At 42.8% G+C, this 21,501-nt stretch overlaps 1 protein-coding gene across 1 annotated transcript in view; it reads right to left on the minus strand.

The window, feature by feature from the left end:
- The window catches only part of TUBGCP3 (tubulin gamma complex component 3), a 94,202-nt gene that overhangs the window by 39,147 nt on the left and 33,554 nt on the right, over nucleotides 1–21,501 (minus strand). Inside the window, exons 9-13 of the mRNA XM_007960937.3 lie at nucleotides 17,293–17,361; nucleotides 16,796–16,928; nucleotides 14,954–15,120; nucleotides 2,256–2,366; nucleotides 1,826–1,934 (exon numbers count right to left, since the gene is read on the minus strand). Coding sequence (XP_007959128.1) covers nucleotides 1,826–1,934; nucleotides 2,256–2,366; nucleotides 14,954–15,120; nucleotides 16,796–16,928; nucleotides 17,293–17,361 — 589 coding nt within the window. The remainder of the gene's footprint in view (nucleotides 1–1,825; nucleotides 1,935–2,255; nucleotides 2,367–14,953; nucleotides 15,121–16,795; nucleotides 16,929–17,292; nucleotides 17,362–21,501) is intronic.

Genomic DNA, 21,501 nt, shown 5'->3' on the forward strand with positions numbered 1-21,501 from the left:
CCTCTTCCGAAATTCCCTGCTGCCCTTCCGACTAGGCCTCATGAGCTCAGAGTTCTAGTGCCATCACTGACTTCCTGATCCCCAGCCCTCCTGTCCAGAGAGCCAAGTCCTGTTAGAAAACATCTGTCATTCCAGTAACACCTGTAGCTAAAACCACACCCAGTAACCTATCCTACTTCCTACACCAGGTCCTAGTCTGTCTCTCTTTAAGTCTGTCACATTAATAAATAATAATAACTTACACCTTTTTATTTTCACTACAATCTTTAGATAAGTCTAATTCGTCCTATTTCTCATCTGCACTTTCATGAACGTTATTTCTTTGTCCTGGGCTGCACGATAACCCACAACCAAATTCTCCTCCTCCTCCACGGCCAGTGCAATTCCTGCCTCTTTCCAAAGCCTTCCTGTTGAGCCTTGTCTGAAAAATACCCAAAGCGTTTCACCTGAAAATCTCATACCCCTGATCACTTTCCACCTTTATTACTGACTACTGGTTATTTTATTACGCATCTCCTCTCCAAGACCAGACTAATAAGCTCATGAAAGGAACAGTCATGGTGAAGTCATCATCTCTTTCCTGTAGCTACCACAGTGTTCTACGCAAAGTAAACCTTTTGAATGAACCATGACAATATAAATAGCAAATACAGCCAAAACTGGAGAGCTATAAATGTAAGTTAGCCATACACAAAACATCATCATGAAATTACTGAGGGTGGGGCAGGCAGCAAATGGGGAAAAGGAAGAGAACGAGGGAAAGCCTCAGCGCTTCACACAAGCTGAACTCTCACGCAGCACTCTGAATGCAATAAACACAGTAAGTGCAGTAAGTCCTGGCTCTTCTCCAAACAAAGCCTTTGCATCCCAAAGAATGGGCTACCATTAGCAATATTTCTTCTGTTGTTTCTTATTTTGGCACACTGTCACTTTATCATTTAAAAAAGTAACACGAATTAAGAAGGACAAAATAGCTATACCTATTCCAACACTTACTGTTTAACTCTGTATAAAAAGGAAATTAAAAATTTACACAGTACTATACATATACATACATAATACTATGTATTCAGGTGTTTTAGAGAGTAATTCCAATGATCTATAAATCCTATGGTACAAAAAACACTTTTAAGTAATCTGTCACATCAGCACATCATCATCACCATCACCTCCACTATCATCACCATCATCATATCATTACTATCACCATCACAATTATCAATGTCATTACTATCATCACATCACCATCATCATTACCACCATCATCACCATCACCATCATCACCACCATCACTGCCACCACCACGCCATCATCACCACCCATCCCCAACACCGTCACCTCACCATCATCACCATCACCATCACCATTATCACCACCATCACTGCCACCACCACGCCATCATCACCACCACCCATCCCCAACACCATCACCTCACCATCATCACACCATCACCATCACCATTATCACCACCATCACTGCCACCACCACGCCATCATCACCACCACCCATCCCCAACACCATCACCTCACCATCATCACACCATCACCATCACCACATCATCAACATCACCACCACCATCACTGCCACCACCATGCCATCATTGCCACCCATTCCCAACACCATCACCTCACCATCACCTCACCATCACCATCATTACCACCATCACTGCCACCAAGCCACCATCACCATCATCACCACCCATCCCCAATACCGTTATCATCACATCCCCATCATCACACCATCACCATCACCACATCATCATCATCACTGTTACCGTTATCACTGTCCTCACATCATCATTACCACCCCACCAGCATCATCGTACCGTCCTGGGGTGACTCTGCAGACTTGGTCACGGCTATCATCTTTGTAGTGGGAGTCTGATCATGACAAACTTGGTGCAAGAAATTTATTGATTTTCCTATCAAAAGGACCTAAAAAGAAAAACATTCTATGATTACCTTTATGTAAATTTAAAATGATTGCCCAAATCTACAAATATTCCTAAGCAACAAACTGGCTATTGATTGAAAAGTAACAAGAGCACCTGCTACAGTATGGAGTGAATTCTAGTAACTCAAAGATACACTGAACACATACTATGTTGATGTATTGAATTAACATGTATTTACTTCATCTCCAGAACATTAACAATCTCAAAACGCATGAAGTTTTATGAAAACTGGTTTTGTCACATAATCCAAGTATACATAGCCATAAAACATCAAAATCACAAAAAACTCTTCTAATCCTACCTTCCTAGACTGATCCATCGTAATAAACGAAGGAATCATCGATTTCCTCAAAGTATACTTGTCATGCCACAGTCGATCTGTTTTAACTGTTGGATCTGACGCTACAAAAAACTGAAAGCGAAGGGGCATGGAAACTAATTAAAGAGTGATATTTACAGTAAAATATTAACCAACAGCAACATCAAAGAATAAGTTATTCTAGAAAGCCAAGGTCTCCAGACACAGAGACTCTTACCCATTTATACAAAAAAACTTGTATGAAACACAGAAATCTCTCTAAATTGAACTATGTATTTCCTAAACTTTTAAAAGTAAAGTATAACAAAAACAAGTTACGTCTTCCTTGGAGACTCAGAATGTCCATTAGAGCCTCTGCAGACTAACACTGAGGCTTCCTGGGCCGCACGGAGCTCTTCCTCAGTAACAGTGCAGGCGCTTGGGGTTCCCTCCCTCACAGGCAGCAGCTGTGTCTCCTCCCATCAGTCTGCCTGCCCTTGCAGTCTCTCTTTTGCAGAGCCCCAAAGCCTGGAACACAGAGGGGCCCCGGCTGGGGTCCTCTGTTCACAGACAAGTCCCAAGCTCTATGGGCAGACCTTGCTGTACATGTACCCACGTGTACAAGGGGCCAGCACCAGCCAGGTGGCACTGTAGAAGGGACCCCTGTGTGGCTCCCCAGGGAACCATCTGTGCTCAGGAGCTTTCTTCCTCACTGGCACACAGCTCCCCTGCCCTGACCCTGATGGGCACCTACAGCACCGCCGTTAGAAAGGAAACCGAGTAGTAAGGAGAAAATTCAATGGCTGTTGCTTCCAGTTTACTTGCCACTGCAACAATGAGGCCATTCTCATTTTTCAGTCATACACCCTAACAGACTAGCGCTTTTATTTCTATAAACTTGTTTTATAAAAGCACAACTGCTGAATTGAAGTAGCTTTTAGTTTTTATAGACAATGTCAGGTTTCCTTTCCACACAGCTGTGTAGACTGACACTCCCACGGGCAGGATGTCCTGTTTTTGCAATCCTGGCTCATTTTAGATTTTGCCAGTTAGGTGGAATCATGGTTATCCTATATTGCCGTCATTAACCAAAAACGAAGCTGAGCATATTTTCATAGTTCTAACTGCCATTTGCCATTCTTCTCCTGTGAATGGTCTTTTCATGCCCTTGACGCATCTTTCTATTCATTTTGTTCTCTCATCAATATATAAAAAGTCTTTGTACATTAGGAATAGTGACCATTTGTGAATCATTAAATAGTAGAGATTTAATTTTTCCAAGTTAATCATTTGCCATTGTTTATAGTATGGTCCATATTTTGGTTCTATTTTTTGTTATATACAGATAAATGTCTGTCTTCCTTTATGGTTTCTGAGTTTCCGGTCTTCCTAAGATCTTCCCATTCCTACATTATGAAAATATTCTCCATCATGTTCTTTCAGTATTTCTATTGAGTTATTTTTATTACCTAGATCTTTTTTTTTTTTTTTTTTTTTTTTTTTTTTTTTTTTTTTTTTTTTTGAGACAGGGTCTCACTCTCTGGCCCAGGCTGGAGTGCACTGGCACGATCTTGGCTCACTGCAACGTCTGCCCCTCCAGCTCAAGCCATCCTCCCACCTCAGCCTCCCAAGTAACGGGCACCACAGGAGCACACCACCATGCCCGGCTAATTTTTTGTATTTTTGGTAGAGACAGGGTTTCACCATATTGCCCAGGCTGCTCTCAAACTCCTGAGCTCAAGCGATCTGCCTGCCTCAGCCTCCCAAAGTGCTGGGATTACAGGCAGGAGCCACCATGCCTGGCCTATTACCTAGATCTTTAATTCCTCTGGAACTTGGTATAATCCTGGCACACAGTATGTTATAAGGGGGAAGACTACGTTTTCTCCTAGATGGCATTTTTTTCTTTACTGGCCGGGCCAGCCCCATTTAATGAATACACCATCCTTTCCTCTGAGCTAAGGATGCCTCATCAGGAATTGTTAATATCACCATAATTAATTATATCAACAGATTAAAAGAGGAAACCATTTGACTATATCAAAAAATGCTGAGGAAGCATCTGATACTGCCTCTGTTTACATTCTCCAATGATAACCAATTCGTTTTTAATTATCATGAGTGTGGATTTAAGCGTATCCAGTGCTTCCTCCATCACAGTTATGCTCTTCCTGGGGCTCCCCATCTCCTATGTGGGGACAGGGAGCCTCTTCAAGCCGCTCCTGAGTCCTTCACACTGGACCCGAGTGATCTGCCCTGCTTTTCTGCTATAGATCGTGATGCAGGCTTAGCTCTGTTTCTCCCAATACCTAGAATCAGCCACTTCTCCAAGGAGCTCTACTTCCTTTGAGGGAGAAATGGCACTGGGACCACGACCTCAGCACTTGGCAGTATTTTCAGTTAAAAGCTGGAAGGTCTAAGACTCAGCACTGCCCTGTGATGCATGGCTGAGTTCTCCAGTTAGGCGGTAAAACACATTTTAGTCATATCACACCCCAAGTGCCTTTTTGGTGATCTTTCCATAAATCCCGAATATCTTTAAAAATTACATAGCACTACAAAATTAACAATTTCTTAGCAAAATGTAATGGTCAAAATTAACCCAAGAAGCAAGAGAGAGGAGACTCTGAAAACAGTATCTTCAGAAGAAACTGGAAATATAAAGTGCTATCACTAAGGCACAGGGCTACTAACACTTTTTAAGACATCATTCTTAGGTTGCTTAATGTATTGTAGGCCACAGAAATACATATAGGATGGCCTCAGTTGATTTCATGAAACTGGCACTAGCACATGTGATTAGAAAAATACCAAAAATATTACAGGACAGTCTCATTTGTGAATATGAATAACTCTGAATAAAATGTTACACTTGCATTACTGGAATAAAATATTCTTCATCAGCACATATTATACTTCCAATATGCTATGCTAAATGTCTTAAAAACAAGGGATACATAAATGAATACATAATATGAATTATACATAAATGAAAAATACATAAATGAATTATAAAATATTACCATGTCGTTATTAAAAATAGATTGTTCTTAACTACCACAGCCCTTTCCAATAATCTGATGAAAAATGTAGTTCTTCCCAGGAAAAAATCGCAGATACAGCTGACCCTTGAATCACACCAATCTGAACTGTGCGGGTCCACTTACAGCCAATGGCACACACAGAAACACAGCCTCCTCAGGGTGTGAAACTCACTCGTACGGGAGGCCCGCTTTCCCAACCCACAGGTTCCACAGGGCCAACTGCGGGATATGAGTACGTGTGGAGTTTGGTATCCAGAGGGGTCCTAGAACCAATTCCCCTCGTATACCACGGGACGATTATATTCATAAAATAGAGTTTCAGAGGTCATTTTAATAAACCTTGGTGTCAAAAAAATATTTAATGGCATAAAATAATGTTATTTACTTCAACAAAATAAGTTGACAAAATACTATGCATATGATACATACAAATACACAGAAAAAATTGGTATATACAAATATTAACAGAATGCGTCTGGTCCTGACAGGGTTACTGGAAAATTTTAACTTCATCCTCTGTATGTGCTTATGTGATCAACACTGTTTAAACTGCAAATACTTTTCTATTAGAAAAAAAAAATAGTTTAATAAAAGAATCAAGTAATTCTAGCTAAACACTGAACACACACTACCAGTAAACTGTTTTTTTTTTTAAATAACGTCATTTTCCCAGGGCAACCAACTAAAAATGAATTTTTTTCTTTCACAAAAATCTACTTCCAAGAGTAAGTATTTCAGGAAACTAAATTTTAATGATGTCAAGATCTTCTATTTGATCGTTTTAAGGGCTAGACAGTATCAATTATGTACAGCCAATCTCCTGCATAAGCAGGCACATGAATAAGTGCCAACATGTTTATGACCACAGGGAAGAGGCTGCTACGTTTATTTTCAACTAAAATGTCTTATCTTTAAGTATCAATTTAAATGACTGAAGCATTCACTGATCTATTTTAGACTTCTGTGACCTACATTACCTTTCAGGGGTAAACAGCAGTACTATCACAGAGGCGTCATCACCTTAACATAGACTTAAATTGTCCATGATAGAAATAAGTCCCCGTGAGTAATCTCAGCAGCGACTAAGTTACCGTGCTCACGCTAGGACTGCTCTGTACCTTGCCATGCTACAGATTAGAGTAACTGCATATAAATTGTATGTCTGTTATTCCGTTAGAAGAGCTCGTTTCTACAGACAACACACTAATTTATCCTAATAGCCGGATTTCTATCAGTATGAACAATAAAGAAAACTTAATTTAAACCATAAAAAATCTCAGGCAATTCAGGCATCTTTAGAAGTTATGAAAGCACTGCTTCATCTAAGGGCAAAGTAGCACGCAATCACTCTAGCAGGAAACATTCGTAGCAAACAGAGAGCCTGGGTACGCTTTAGAATATAATTAATTCTGTGAAAAAATATATAGTTATAGAGGGGAAAAAAACCAAGGTCAGAATATAATTGCTATACGCTTTTATTTTGCTAAGGCATTTTCCACTCAAGGTTCTTTAATTTTCACCATTATGTCAAACGCAGAAAGAATTAAGAAAAAAAATAAAACATAATTGTACCATGATTTCTCATTAATTGCTGGACAAATGCCAAGGCCTCCCTACTAAAAACAGAAATGAAGAGGGTAATTTTCTTAGCAAGCAACTTCTAAAAATCAGATCCATTAATACAAACCATAAAAAATTCCAACTTCAACTTGCCAATCAGGCAGGCAGCTACCAAGAGATTTCTCCTAAGGCCACACTTAGATAAATAAAATGGGCCAGGCGTGGTGGCTCACACCTGTAATCCCGGCACTTTGGGAGGCAGAGGCGGGCGAATCACGAGGTCAGGAGATCGAGACCATCATGGGTAACACAGTGAAACCCCGTCTCTACTAAAAATACAAAAAAAATTAGCCAGGCGAGGTGGCGGGCGCCTGTAGTCCCAGCTACTACGGAGGCTGAGGCAGGAGAATGGCGTGAACCCAGGAGGTGGAGCGTGCGGTGAACCGAGATCACGCCACTGCACTCCAGCCTGGGCGACAGAGCGAGACTCCGTCTCAAAAAAATAAAAATAAATAAAATGGCAACTGGACCAGGGGAATGAGTAAACTGGTCAGATTCTCTGGACAACAAAGGATAATTTACAAGGTAAACTTATAATTACAATATTTCAAGAGGTATGGCATAAAAATTCCAAAAAAGTAAGATATTTTATATGGTAAACTTTTAAATTTCGGTAACACAGCAAGGGTGCTAAATAGATCCAGAGATATTCTGTCTTATCCATACTTTGTGGATCTTCAAATTCAAGGACGTAGAGTTTTAGAATATTATCACAGCATTTAAGTAAACATGTGAATCAAGTCTGGAAATCTAATTTCGAAAGCAAGAGAGTTTAATTTTAATTTGTCCCATCTTTTCTTGCTGCTAGTTGAAGCACCTAATCTTTACTATCCAAAGGGCGGTTGGAAACTGAGTGGTTTTGCCTGTAACTTGAATATATTGGCATAACTCGTTTACCTTCAGTTCACGGGGGAAGAAGCCAGGTTAGTTACAGAAAGGATTCACCATGCAGCTTCTCCAGATAGTAGCAACACAATGGAAAAACTTGGTTTACTTTCACAGTACTTACATTTAAGAGCAAAAAATGCTGGGCGCAGTGGCTCACGCCTGTAATCCCAGCACTTTGGGAGGCTGAGGCGGGCGGATCACGAGGTCAGGAGATCAAGACCATCCTGGCTAACACGGTGAAACCCCGTCTCTACTAAAAAAAAATACAAAACACTAGCTGGGCGAGGTGGCGACGCCTGTAGTCCCAGCTACTCGGGAGGCTGAGGCAGGAGAATGGCGTGAACCCGGGAGGCGGAGCTTGCAGTGAGCGGAGATCCGGCCACTGCACTCCAGCCTGGGCGACAGAGCGAGACTCCGTCTCAAAAAAAAAAAAAAAAAAAGAGCAAAAAATATAAACTTTTCCCAAATGCTGAAAGTGCTTTCCAACTTAATCATCCAGAATACCTTCCAAACTCTTATAGCCCTCTATTTTTGTCTGCCTTTGCAAATATACAAGATATAAATAAAATAAAAGCAAAATAAAATTTAGATAACATTCTTAGCACTAGTGGGCTAAAGGTCTATATCCTTTTTATTGTTAAAAAGTAAAATCTCAGATGTTAGACTTAGAGGCAGCTCTCAATGACACCACAGCAGACACAGCAAAGCCCAGATGTCATCTGGAAGTTTTTCTCTGGGCCATCAACAGAGAGATCGAAGTCCCGGAGACTGGCAGGAGCCCAATGTAAGGAAGTCCCTGAGGAACAGCGGTAGGCAGTAGCAGTAGTACAGACACAGCCAAGAGGGAGATGCACCGCGTCCCCATTCAACAGGCATCCTCCCACTCCCAGGAAGGAGGAACTGGAGGTCAAGGTGAATTCAGGCATCAGGTCACTACAGAAAGTGCAGCTCTCACACCAGCGCCATGCCCAGCCCATGCATCTCTCGTGTTTGCAAAAGCCCAGGTCAAAGAAAAGCCCTGGGTCCTGTTCCCACTTGGGCTTCCCTTACCAGGACCCACAGACAGACAGCACGGCACGGGTCTGTGGACTTGGGAGGAAAACTAATCTCATCTTTACTTTCACTAACCTCACTAACCTCTATCTGAAATGTACCTCTTCCTTCAATTATAAATGTGACTAACAAACCACAGTACCCGTGCCTTTGTCACAACAGGAGCCATACATTTCACATCAGATGTTAAGCTGTTGCAGGTATTTTGAAATAGGCACTAATCCTTCTTAATGTGTTAAATTTGATTTATTTAAAAAATAAGCCTGCATATTACCACATCACTGACGTGACATTCAGTTTGGACATACTAGATAAAGCAGAGTTCTTCCTAAGAGAATTTTTTTATTTTCTATTTCCATAGGTTTTGGGGAAACAGGTGGTGTTTGGTTACATGAGTAAATTCTTTAGCAGTGATTTGTGTGATTTTGGTGATGGATTTCACCCATCACCCAAGCAGTATACACTGCACCCAATTTGCAATCGTTTATCCCTCACTCTCTTCCCACCCTTTCCCTCCAAGGGAATTTCGTGGAGCCTGCACTACTGCACAGACGAGTGTGAGTGTGGAAGGCAGGTGAGTGTGCAGAGCTGGTGTGGAAGGAGGTGGCACTCTGAACTCAGCCCCCTCCCATCACCTCAATTTTAGAACTAACTTTGCAGGTCCCCGCCTGACTCTGGGGGCTGCTGCAGGGAATCGGAGGGTGGGTAGGCCGGGGTCCTCAAGTTTCACTGCACAGCAGACACACTGCAGGGCTTTGGAAATCCTCATGCCCGTATCAGTCCATATTAAAACTCCTGAGAGGCCCCATGTGTGGCCAAACAGATGTGCAGCCTGAGAGCTACAGAGCTCTACTTAGGCACGATGACTCCACTGGTGAACCGGAGCACCTCAACCCAGCAGGGAGGGAGAAGGCCCGGGAAAGAGCCACAGGAGCTACCATAGCTGGCATCCCTCACCAAGCATTTGTTTTCAGAACTTTACATTTTTTTTAATTGAGATGAAAATCACATAATATAAAAGTCACCATTTTAAAGTGGGCAACTCAGTGGCTTTTAGTATATTTACCATGTGGTCGTGCAACCATTCCTATGATCTACTCCAGAACGTTTTCATCAGCCTGGAGAGAGACTCCGGATCCATTAAGCAGGCCTTCATTCCTCTCTGCCTCCCCACCCCCAGTCCCTGACAACATTAACTACTGTCTATCTCTATGCATTTGCCAATTCTGGACACGTCATACGAATGGAATCATGCAATATATGGCCTTCTGTGTCTGGCTGATTTCACAGAGCACAATGTTCTCAAGGTTCATCCACACTGCAGCAAGTATCAGATTTTCATTTTTTTGTTAAGGCTGAATAATATTCCATTGTGTGGATATACATCATTTTACTTATCAATTCATCAGTTGATGGACAGTGGAGCTGTTTTCACTTTTGACTATTATAAATGACACTGCTATGAATGTTCCTAGACAAGTTTTTAGGTGAATGCGTGTTTTCGTTTCTGTGGGTACACACCTAATAGTAGAATTGCTGGGTCCCATGGTAAATCCATATTTAATATTTTTAGAAACTGCCAAACTGCTTTCCAGAGTGGCTACACCATTCTGTGTTTCTACCAGCAATGATGTAGTTTCCAATTTCTCCAAATCCTTGCCAACACTTATTTTCTGGCTGTTGGTTTGTTTTTGTTAACGAACCTAATGGCTGTGAAGTGGTATTTAATTGTGGTTTTGATTTGCATTTCCCTCTAACGATAATCTTTTCCTGTGCTTATTGTCCATTTTTGTATCTTCTTTGGAGAAATATCTTCTCAAATCCTTTTTAAACTGGTTTTTCTTGTTGAGTTGCTTGGGATACTAGATCATTATCAGGTAAGCGATTTGGATAAACTTTTCTCCTACTCTGTGAGTGGTTTTTTCACTTTCTCAAAAGTGCCCTTTAATGTACACAGTTTTTATTTTGATCAAGTCTGATTTCATTGCTCATGCTTTTGGTGACATATCTAAGAAACTGCTGCCAAATCCATGGTCCCAAAGATTTACCACAATATCTTCTAAGTTTTATAACTTTGGCACTTAAATTTAGGTTCCTGATCCATTTTGAGTTAATCTTTACAGACGGCATGTGACAGAGATCCCAATGCATTCTTCTACATGCAGCCATCCAGTGGTCCCGTTATCATTCGCTGAAAAGGCTTTTTTCCCCCACTGAGTCATCTTGGCAGCTTTATTGAAAATCAATAAAAACGAAGATGTACTTCTGGGCTCTCGCTTCTATCCCACTGACCCAGAGGTCTATCATGCCAGTATCTCGTTGTTTTGATTACCCTGCATTGTAGCACATTTTAAAAATCAGAAAGTTTGTTCAACTTTGTTCTTTTACAAGACTGTTTGGCCTCAGGGCTCCTTGCACTTCCTTGTGAATTTGAAGATCAGCTTTTCCACTTCTGCAAAGGCTGTTGGAATTTTGATAGACACTGCATTGAAAGTGTGGCTCGTGTTGGGGGAGTACTGCTATCTTAACAATATCAAACATTGAAAGCGTGGCCCCTGTTGGGGGAGTACTGCTATCTTAACAATATCAAACACTGAAAGTGTGTCTCGTGTTGGGGAAGCACTGCCATCTTAGCAATATCAAATCTTCAGTCCATAAGCATGGAATGTCTTTCCATTTATTTAGGCCTTTTTCATTCCTCTCAACAATGTTCTATTGTTTTCAGAGTACAAGTCTTGCACTTCCTTGGTTAAAATTATAATATGCATTCTAAATAATCAATTGCACAGGTTTTTAAACAGCCTCCAAAATTCACCTCATCCTGTAATTATGGAATAACTGAACATAAATGCATTAAAAATGATAAGCTTCACTCTACCAAAGGAAATGCCCATTACCTACGTGTCCTTAGAACCTTATCATGATGATAAAAACTAAATAGTACAAGAATTTAAGACTCCATTTAATCTTGAAAAATTAGGTCTAGAACTTTAAGTCAACTAAATAATTTTATAATACTTTCCAGAAACCTAAAAATAAGGATTCAAATTTAAATGATGAATATCAAATATACCTCTATAGATGACATGTAAATATATTTTAACATTGAGTATTATATAAAATTTAAAATAAGAATTGAGCTAACTACAGTGTCAGAGGTCAGGATAAAGTTTACCTTTAAGGAGAAGGGGACAACGATGGGTACACAATAGGGGTACTGATAAGTGCTATTTCTTGACTTGGATAGTGGCTTATTAAAAATTGCATACAAAAAATTAAAAATATAAAATAACACAGATTTAACAACAGGTATAGAGCTTAAGTGTGCAGGGCCGGGCACGGTGGTTCATGCCTATAATCCCAGCACTTTGGGAGGCCTAGGTGGGTGGACTGCCTGAGCTCAGGAGTTCAAGACTAGCCTGGGCAACAGGGTAAAACCCAGTCTCTACTAAAATACAAAAAACTTAGCTGGGTGTGGCAGCGTGCGCCTGTAGTCCCAGCTACTTGGGAGTCTGAGGCAGAAGAATTGCTTGAACCCCAGAGGTGGAAGTTGCAGTGAGCCGAGATGGCACCATTGCACTCCAGCCTGCACAACAGAGTGAGACTCCATCTCAAAAAAAAAAAAAAAAAAAAGTGTGTGGCGGTACATGCAGGTATGCAGAACCCGGGAAATGGACACAATTCTTCATCTTAATGGAGGAAGGGGTTAAAAAAAAAGTTTACTCATAATTTCAACGTTTAGGAAGATACAGGCTCACAAAAGCTTTGAAAAACTTTAGGGAACCATTAGTGAAATAAAACATACCTTACAAAGCTTCAATTTTTTTTTTTTTTAAAGAAAGTTCATTCAGCAAAAGGAACACAAGAAGCCTGAAAACTCTTTTTAATCTCCAAATTCAATATGCAATCCCTATAAAAATTTTTAAAATAACTTTTAACAGAATTGACAGGCTGATTCTAAATTCATATGTAAGTATAAATGTGCAAAAACAACAACAAAGAAATTGTGAAAAGAACAAAAGGACTGCCTCTACCAAATTTCAAACCACAGAGTAGAGTCATTTAAACAACACTGACAGATAAAAAGCAAACAGAAAAAAGACAATCCAGAAACAGATTCAAGAATACAGAGAAATTTAGTTTATGATAAAACATGGTAAAACTTGTGTGAAGTCTCAGTTAAGGATCAGTCAACAGTACAATGATTCTTTGTACTATTCTTCCAACTTTTTTATAAGTTTGGAAGAACGCGAAAAAAAGTTAAAAGATACAATTTTTTAAAAGAGCAATTCCATATATAAAAATTTGAAAATATAAAACCATCCATGATTCACTCCTAAAAAGAAAAATCCATAAGAAAAATGGGCAAAGGAAACTAACAGGTAATTAGAGAAGAAATAAAAAAAAAAACCTATAAGCATGAAAAGCTGGTCAGTCTCACTAGTAATCAGGGAAATGCAAATAAATACCCCAGTGAGATGGCACATTTTGTGCATTACGTGAAAATATTATTATACAAAGTGTTGAGAAGGACGCGGGAATGAGGACTATAACAGAAAGCTGATAGCTGGGTCAACCTGGATAAGCACTCCTGAGCGCAACGTGGCAGAATCAAGGTTTAAAATATGCATCACCATAAAAAAAAATAATAATAATAAATAAAATAAAATATGCATCCCCATGGGCCAGGTGCAGTGGCTCACACCTGTAATTCCAGCACTTTGGGAGGCTGAGGCGGGCGGATCACAAAGTCAGGAGATTAAGACCATCATGGCCAACATGGTGAAATCCTGTCTCTATTAAAAATACAAAAATTAGCCAAGCATGGTAGCAGGCACCTGTAGTCCCAGCTACTTGGGAGGCTGAGGCAGGAGAATGGGGTGAACCCAGGAGGTGGAGCTTGCAGTGAGCCGAGACTGGGCCATAAATACACCCAGGGAGACACATAAAAGGATGTTCATTTTAATACCGTTCATAAGATTAAAAACTACAAAAAACATCATCTCCATCAATGAGAGTGGCTAGATGAAAACAGATCTGTCCCTACCGTGAAATAATGTCCAGTAATAAAGAAAAACTACATACACCATCGGGAAAGCGCTACAAGACAGGCTGAGCAACTCGCCCAAGCAGATGCGCGTGCGCCATGCCGCCCATGTGTTTCAAAAGCACACAGAGCACCAGAGAGACTCCATTCTGCCCCAACGCTTGCTTTAAAAACAACTTGTAACAGCACAAACAATAAATTAGAAAACAAACTGAACATAATACAAACTTCACATTTGCTTATTTGCAATTTGATCCATGAGAAACGGCAGAAGAACACAGGCCACTACAGCCAGCAGCACCCACACACAGGCACACCTGCGTTTCAGATGGCCAGGCCTCCACCACTTCCCGTCACACACAGGCTGCAGCCCCAACAGCCCACTTCCACAAGCAAACGCCAGGGCTTTTCCAAGGCCAATGTGATATTTATGGCAGTGCTTATGTATTTCTTAACGCTTTAACGTGTTAAATTGTACAACTTTCGTTAGATTCCTGTCTTTCTGTTGTTTTAATGTTACTGACAAACCTTTTGAGTGTGGTGCCCCTCACCCTACCTCCCACCAAAAGCCCTATCATTTCTATCATGTGATTTACTACACAAGTGATTTTTAAGCAGCACATGCTGTGTTACAGAACGGACCATATTTCAATAGCTATATATACAACTAACTTGTTTCATTGAGCTGTTAGCACCAAAGTGAGTTTGCAAAGTAATCATGGCAAAGCAGCAGAATCTGCGATGAAGACTCCCCCAAGACTCAGGAGGCCTTGTCTTGCTTTGCCATCCACGTGCTAATAAACTTGGACGAGTGATTCCACCTTGCTGAGGAATAAACTTGGACAATTCTCCACTAACCAAAGAACTCATGCTGTTCAGTGAGCTAACCAGCTGTCAAGGCACTGTGTTAAACGTATATGGTATTCAAATGAAGTGCAGTCGCGTTCCTGTTAGGATAATATGGTAATCACGAGGGGAAAAATGAAACAGCATAACTGCATGCCCATGCTTTTTAAATCCAAGTCTCAGAACCGAACACCGATCCTTACTTCGTGGTAAGTGTCCTCAAGCTCCCCATCATATATCCAGCGGTACAGGAAGCTCAAAACAGGATGAGACACAAGGCTGAGGATGTGCTGCACCAGAGACCGCATGTACGGGTCTCCTGTTTTTGTGTAGGCGTGGACAGCTGAGGCCAGCTCACCTCCTTTCCTTCCTGGGAGAAATGGGGGAAAATAAAAAAAAATCCACATTTACACTCATAGTACACACCAGTCACTTCACACTAACCAAAGACGCCCAAGTAACTGAGATAAAGAGCATTTGTTTTCTTACAGTTAATACCATTTTGGACCCAGAAGCAGCAGTAACATGCCATGATTCAGAAACCAGGAGGTCCAGACTCCAACCCTGGCTTTACACAAGTCTCTGAGTCACTCCTCTCTTTAGCTGCTGAGGAATTTTTCAGAAACAAAAAGTAGCAAAAAAATTGCTGGCTACACAATCTAAAGTTCACATGACTTTTCATGCCTTTTTTCCTTGAGGCATACTAAGACTCACGCGTCACGGTTCAACGGAGGGCACAAATGTATGTGAAAAACAAAAGTTCTATGAACCAATACTTGCACTTTTTTTTGGTATGATATGCTAGACCCAACCTATCACTGACTTTATAACCCATTAACTGGCTACAACATACAGTGTGAGAAACACTGCTCTGCGTGGAGAGAAGAGGCCCCTGGGCCTAGGCCAGAGCTACTCAGTATGAAGGACTGGGAGTGGCAAAAATCCGGTCTGGAAATAGAAGCACATGAAGAGTTCTTACGTTATGCTAAGAATTCAAGATTTTATTAGACCACTGGTAGATTTTAAGGAGAGGAGTGACGGGGTCTGATTTTAAGAAGATGGCTCTGCTGTGTGTACACAAAGTGGGGGTGTGAGATTGAATATGGGGATCGGACAGCAGCTCTTATAACAGCCCCTACAGCGCCAAGGCCAAGCGCACAGGCTGAGCAGAGTGAGGGGACTAAAGGACCCCAGGGGCCCGCGGGACACGGAAAGTGACAGAGGAGTTTGGGGGGAATCCAGTTCCGGAGCAGCCCTGGGAACTGGAGAAAACAATGATGTTTATTTACTGCTCTCCACTTCTCTCTTTTTTGAGGGAAGTGCCAAGAGGTGAGAGAGGAGGGTGTGCAGACAGCAAGACAACCAATGGGGCCCTGCAGATTCTGGGGACCACCCCGAGCAGAGGATGGCAGTGAGAAAGGAACTCCTGTGCGGCAGATGGCCAACTCGCCCATCTCATGTTGTCGTAGCAACCCTAAGAGGTAACTGCTACTAGGATCTCAATGATACAAATGAGGGAAAAGGCAAAGAGGTTCTTGGGTAAAGTAGTACAAACAATGAGAAAAAATGTCAGAAAGCAACTAGCAATACAGAACCTAGAGACAGAGAGGCCAAAGCAAGACATGCAAATATGGGAACATCTGACCGAGAGTCACCAACATGGTCCCTGACCACAGAAGGAATAAAGGCAAAAAGCAAAATGCAAAGAAAGGCAACCAAGGGAGCGACAAGCACTGTCAGGAACAGTAACCGAGGACCACGCAAGAGAGAAATCTTTAAACACAAGACACCCTCCCTCCTTCCCACCTCCATCTCAATGCCAGCCCGAGCTTCTACCATCTAAATACTGGGCCACACTGGCAACTGGTTACGTTCCCTCTCGGTTCATATCTGTCGATTCCTATTGAATCAACATGGCCGTGAAGGATAAAAAAGGTCAGGACACAAAAGCAAGCCTGGATAGCGCACCCTACAACGAGTTCTAAAACAAAGCGAGCGCCAGACGCGCACAGGAGAGACGCGCACAGGAGAGACGCGCACGGGACCTTGGCAGTGGTCCACCAGGGCCGCAAGGGTCTTCAGTCGTATTTTGGGATCATAGGTCCAAACCAAGAGGCGCCGAAGTGTTAAACTACTCTCAAGTCCCAAATTCACACCCTGGTCATCCTCTAGTTGTAGCTAAAAAACAACAAAGATAGAAATGTTTAAGTACAAATAACTACATAGGTCACACTTCTTAATCTATATCAAGTGAATATAAGAAAATGATTATCCTCATAAAAATGAAGCCAAAGTCCCCTTTAAAAAACCAATAGTATTTTTAAGCTACAAGTGACCTTTAACTGGTGGAACTCCGAAAATTAGCAATTAACTGGCTCTGGGATACATTGAAACTTCATATTCAAATCTTACAAATAATATTATGAAAAATATTGCTGTCTTTTAAAAGTAACGTATGAAGTAACTTAAAACATTCTATATAGCTTCAATTTCGTTAACGCTTAGAATCATGAAGAAATAAAAATAAAAATAAAATATTTACCTGAGAATGTAAAACAGAGAGCAATCGATAGTATTCTCTGAGTTCCTGGTGCAAGGCGGCACAAAAGCTCTGTGTGGAAGAGAAATATAATTAAAGCACAACACACTCATTATACATGGACTGATTTTAAGTGGAAAGGTATAATGCTTTTAGATGAAGTTCACGTGGGGTGCTACAAGATTTAAATTCAGGTTTTGTCAATAATCTAATCATCTTAATCACCACAATATACATTTTAATAACATGAAAAAAGTGTTGTTCCTTAGTACAAAAAGCATGAACTTTGCAGAAGAGGAATGGAAAAAATATATATGGTATAGTTTTCATGAAGTGCAGTCACTTTAGAGAATGATCCTTTAAGATTATATCCCCTGTAAATATTCAGGGTTAGAACGTAATTTTCTTTCATGCTCTTAATTAACAAAATTTAAAAATTAGCAGCTCAGTGCCAATCCCCCTCATTTTTGTTCTGTTTGCACTGCTTGCTCTTCTGACCTCTATTAGTAGTAAGAACTTTTCCACACATCTCCCATCTTAAATACTGAAAGGAGTCAGGTCAAAACAACCGGAATCAGAAGCTGGAAGAGGCACCTTATACACCTGCATCTGGTCCTGTGGCAAGAGCCTTCAGGGACGAACTGTGGGATGTAACTCCAGGATGCCTGGGGGCAGCGCTGCCTACAGCAGAAGCAGCCTGCAAGGGATAAACCTGTGTTCTTTCTCATTCAGTTTTATCCAGCAAAAAGCCATCAAAAAAAATTTTTTTTTATGTTTTTAAAACTTGTTTTCTTTAAGTAAATATGTAGGTTGCATAACTTTCTGTATATTTTTAAAATATATCAGCAGTCTTCTATAGGTGTATTTTACTGCATTTATGGTTTGTGGACTAAGACAAATGTGAACATTTTCAAGTTCAAAAATGAACATAAAACATACTAATTTTGTAGACACGAAAGAACACGTCAAAAGTGAGGTGTGCAAGAAGAAACGTCCTAGAGTCTGGAATGAGACAGACCACGGGGCAAAATCCAGGGCTCCCGCTGGAGGCACCACCAGCGTCAGCCCCCAACGGTATGAACCTCTCGGTTCATCTACACAGGGAACAATAAATACAGTAACCTAGGGCAAGCGCCTGGCACAGGGTGAGCACAAAGGTGCTTATTAAACCATAGGTCAATTTTCTTCGGTAATATTTACAGAGAAAATGACATGGAATCTGCTCAGGCATAGCATCACTCTTTACCAAAACTCCATCCCAGCCCCCAGGGCAGGAGGGCAGAAACACAAACACATCGAAGCTTTTAAAAACCTGCTGAATATGCGGCCAGGCTCGGTGGCTCACACCTGTAATCCCAGCACTTTGGGAGGCCGAGGCAGGCAGATCATGAGGTCAGAAGATCAAGACCATCCTGGCTAACATGGTGAAACCCCGCCCCCGTCTCTACTAAAAATACAAAAAATTAGCCGGACAGTGGTGGGCGCCTGTAGTCCCACCTACTCAGGAGGCTGAGGCAGGAGAATGGCGCGAACCCGGGAGGTGGAGCTTGCAGTGAGCAGAGATGGCGCCACTGCACTCCAGCCCGGGCGACAGAGCAAGACTCTGTCACACACACACACACAAGAAAAAAAAACCCTGCAGAAATAATCAAATCATTATCCATCGTGTAGAATGGAAGTATTTATACACAGGAGTATGTGAGTCAGCTTCTGAGAGGTCTACAACCAAAGAGTACAAGTGCAGGCAGAGTGTGGCAGCGCCGCGCTCGCTCAAACGGAGGCAGAGTGTGGCAGCGCCGCACACCCTCAAACAGAGGCAGAGTGTGGCAGCGTCGCACTCACTCAAACGGAGGCAGAGTGTGGCAGCGCCGCACTCACTCAAACGGAGGCAGAGTGTGGCAGCGCCGCGCTCGCTCAAACGGAGGCAGAGTGTGGCAGCGCCGCGCTCGCTCAAACGGAGGCAGAGTGTGGCAGCGCCGCGCTCGCTCAAACGGAGGCAGAGTGTGGCAGCGCCGCACACACTCAAACGGAAAGGCCTATGGTTAGTAGAGGTTGTTTCCACCTTGGTTCATTAAATGCACATGTAAGTTTCACGCTTAACAAAACAGCATCTTCATTCATATATGATTTTGCTCCACTTGGTATGTCTAGAGCCAGGACACCTCCAAGGCTAATTGGGGGCACTGGTAATACTGACACAGGACACAAATTATGCAAGGCATAAATTAGGGCACACAGTCACCCCACTGAGTGCACACGCTGGCACTTCAAATAAGATAATAAACCATCACTCCTTCAGCAACTGGATAGCACAGAGCAATGACTTCAAAAAGGAGGAAATGGAAATAGAACATAGACAGCTTTGGAACAGAAGTGACACATCACACCCTGGTCCGTATCTGCCATCTACTAGTCAGGGCAACTTGGTCAAATCAATTAAACTTGCTGAGGTTCAATTTTCACATCTGCACAATGGGGACAATTAATGCTTGCCCTGATCATTTTAGAGGGCTGCTATGATAATCAATAAGGAGATAAAAGAAGAGGCTCTAAAGTCCAGTACTATAAACAGCAGTACCCAACCTTTTTGGCACCAGGGACTGGTTTTGTGGAAGACAATTTTTCCACGGACCAGTGTGGGATGAGGGGACAGGGTGGTTCTGGGATAAAACTGTTCCCACCTCAGATAATTAGACAGACATTAGATTCTCACAAGAAGCACGCAACCTAAATCCCTCGAATGCACGGTTCACAACAGGGTTCACATTCCTATGAAACTAACGCCGTCACTGATCTGACAGGAGGCAGAGCTCGGGCGGTCACGCCTGCTCACCAGCTCGGGTGGTCACGCCTGCTCACCCTCCACTCACCTCCTGCTGTGCGGCTCAGTTCCTAACACGCCACGAACCAGTACCAGTCCACAGCTCAGGAACTGGGACCCCTGCTATAACACATAATATGATACTAGTATAGTGATGATCAATCCACCTCCTGGAATAAAATATCTACATAACGGTTTATTTAGTTATCTTGTATTGATTTTGTGTGTGTGTCTTGCTTCACATCTACCAAGTTAACTAGGACTTATCAGTGACACTTGCATAAGATGATGATATAAACCGAGACACGATCAAACACTCCCTTCGGGAAAGGGGACAGGGACTCTAAAATCACAGCTGGCTGCAGAGGGGATGGCCCATCAGTCCCACCTGCCTCAAGAAAGAGCCAGCTCACTTCTCTCTGCCCTTGCAGTCAGGGAGAATGGTGGCTGGTCATCGAGCAACTCACTAGACTGGCAAACAGAATAGAAAACAGTCCTAGCCTGGGGAGCAGCATCTTTATAGGCATTCTCTCCCCATCTTCACAATCTGGAGGTAATCACTACTCCACTCTACGCAGGACGAGACTTGTGGCCAACAGAAGATAACCTGTGCAAGACGACGTGACCATTAAAGGAGAAGCCCAAACTGGAACCCTGGGCTACCTTGCTTCAAAGTTCAAAGTGTGACTCCTACTCAGCAGCCATGCTGCCACAGCACACTCCTCCCCACTAAGCACGCTCCTCCCCACCAGCCATGCTCCTACTCACCAGCCACACTGCCACACCACAGGCCTACTCACCAGCCACGCTCCTCCCCACCAGCCACGCTCCTCCCCACCAGCCACGCTCCTCCTCACCAGCCACACTTCCACCCACCAGTCACGCTCCTCCCCACCAGTCACGCTCTTCCCCATCAGCCACGCTCCTTCCCACCAGCCACATTCTTACACACCAGTCAGGCTCCTCCCCACCAGCCACGCTCCTCCCCACCAGCCACACTCCTCCCCACCAGCCACACTCCTCCCCACCAGCCACACTTCCACCCACCAGGCACGCTCCTCCCCACCAGCCACGCTCCTCCCCACCAGCCACACTCCTCCCCACCAGCCACACTTCCACCCACCAGGCACGCTCCTCCCCACCAGCCACGCTCCTCCCCACCAGCCACGCTCCTCCCCACCAGCCACGCTTCCACCCACCAGTCACGCTCCTCCCACCAGCCACACTTCCACCCACCAGCCACGCTCCTCCCCACCAGCCACGCTCCTCCCCACCAGTCACGCTCCTCCCCACCAGCCACACTTCCACCCACCAGTCACGCTCCTCCTCACCAGCCACACTTCCACCCACCAGCCAAGCTCCTCCCCACCAGCCACACTTCCACCCACCAG

The sequence above is a fragment of the Chlorocebus sabaeus genome, chromosome 3 (assembly GCF_047675955.1).
Source record: "Chlorocebus sabaeus isolate Y175 chromosome 3, mChlSab1.0.hap1, whole genome shotgun sequence".
NCBI lineage: Eukaryota > Metazoa > Chordata > Mammalia > Primates > Cercopithecidae > Chlorocebus > Chlorocebus sabaeus.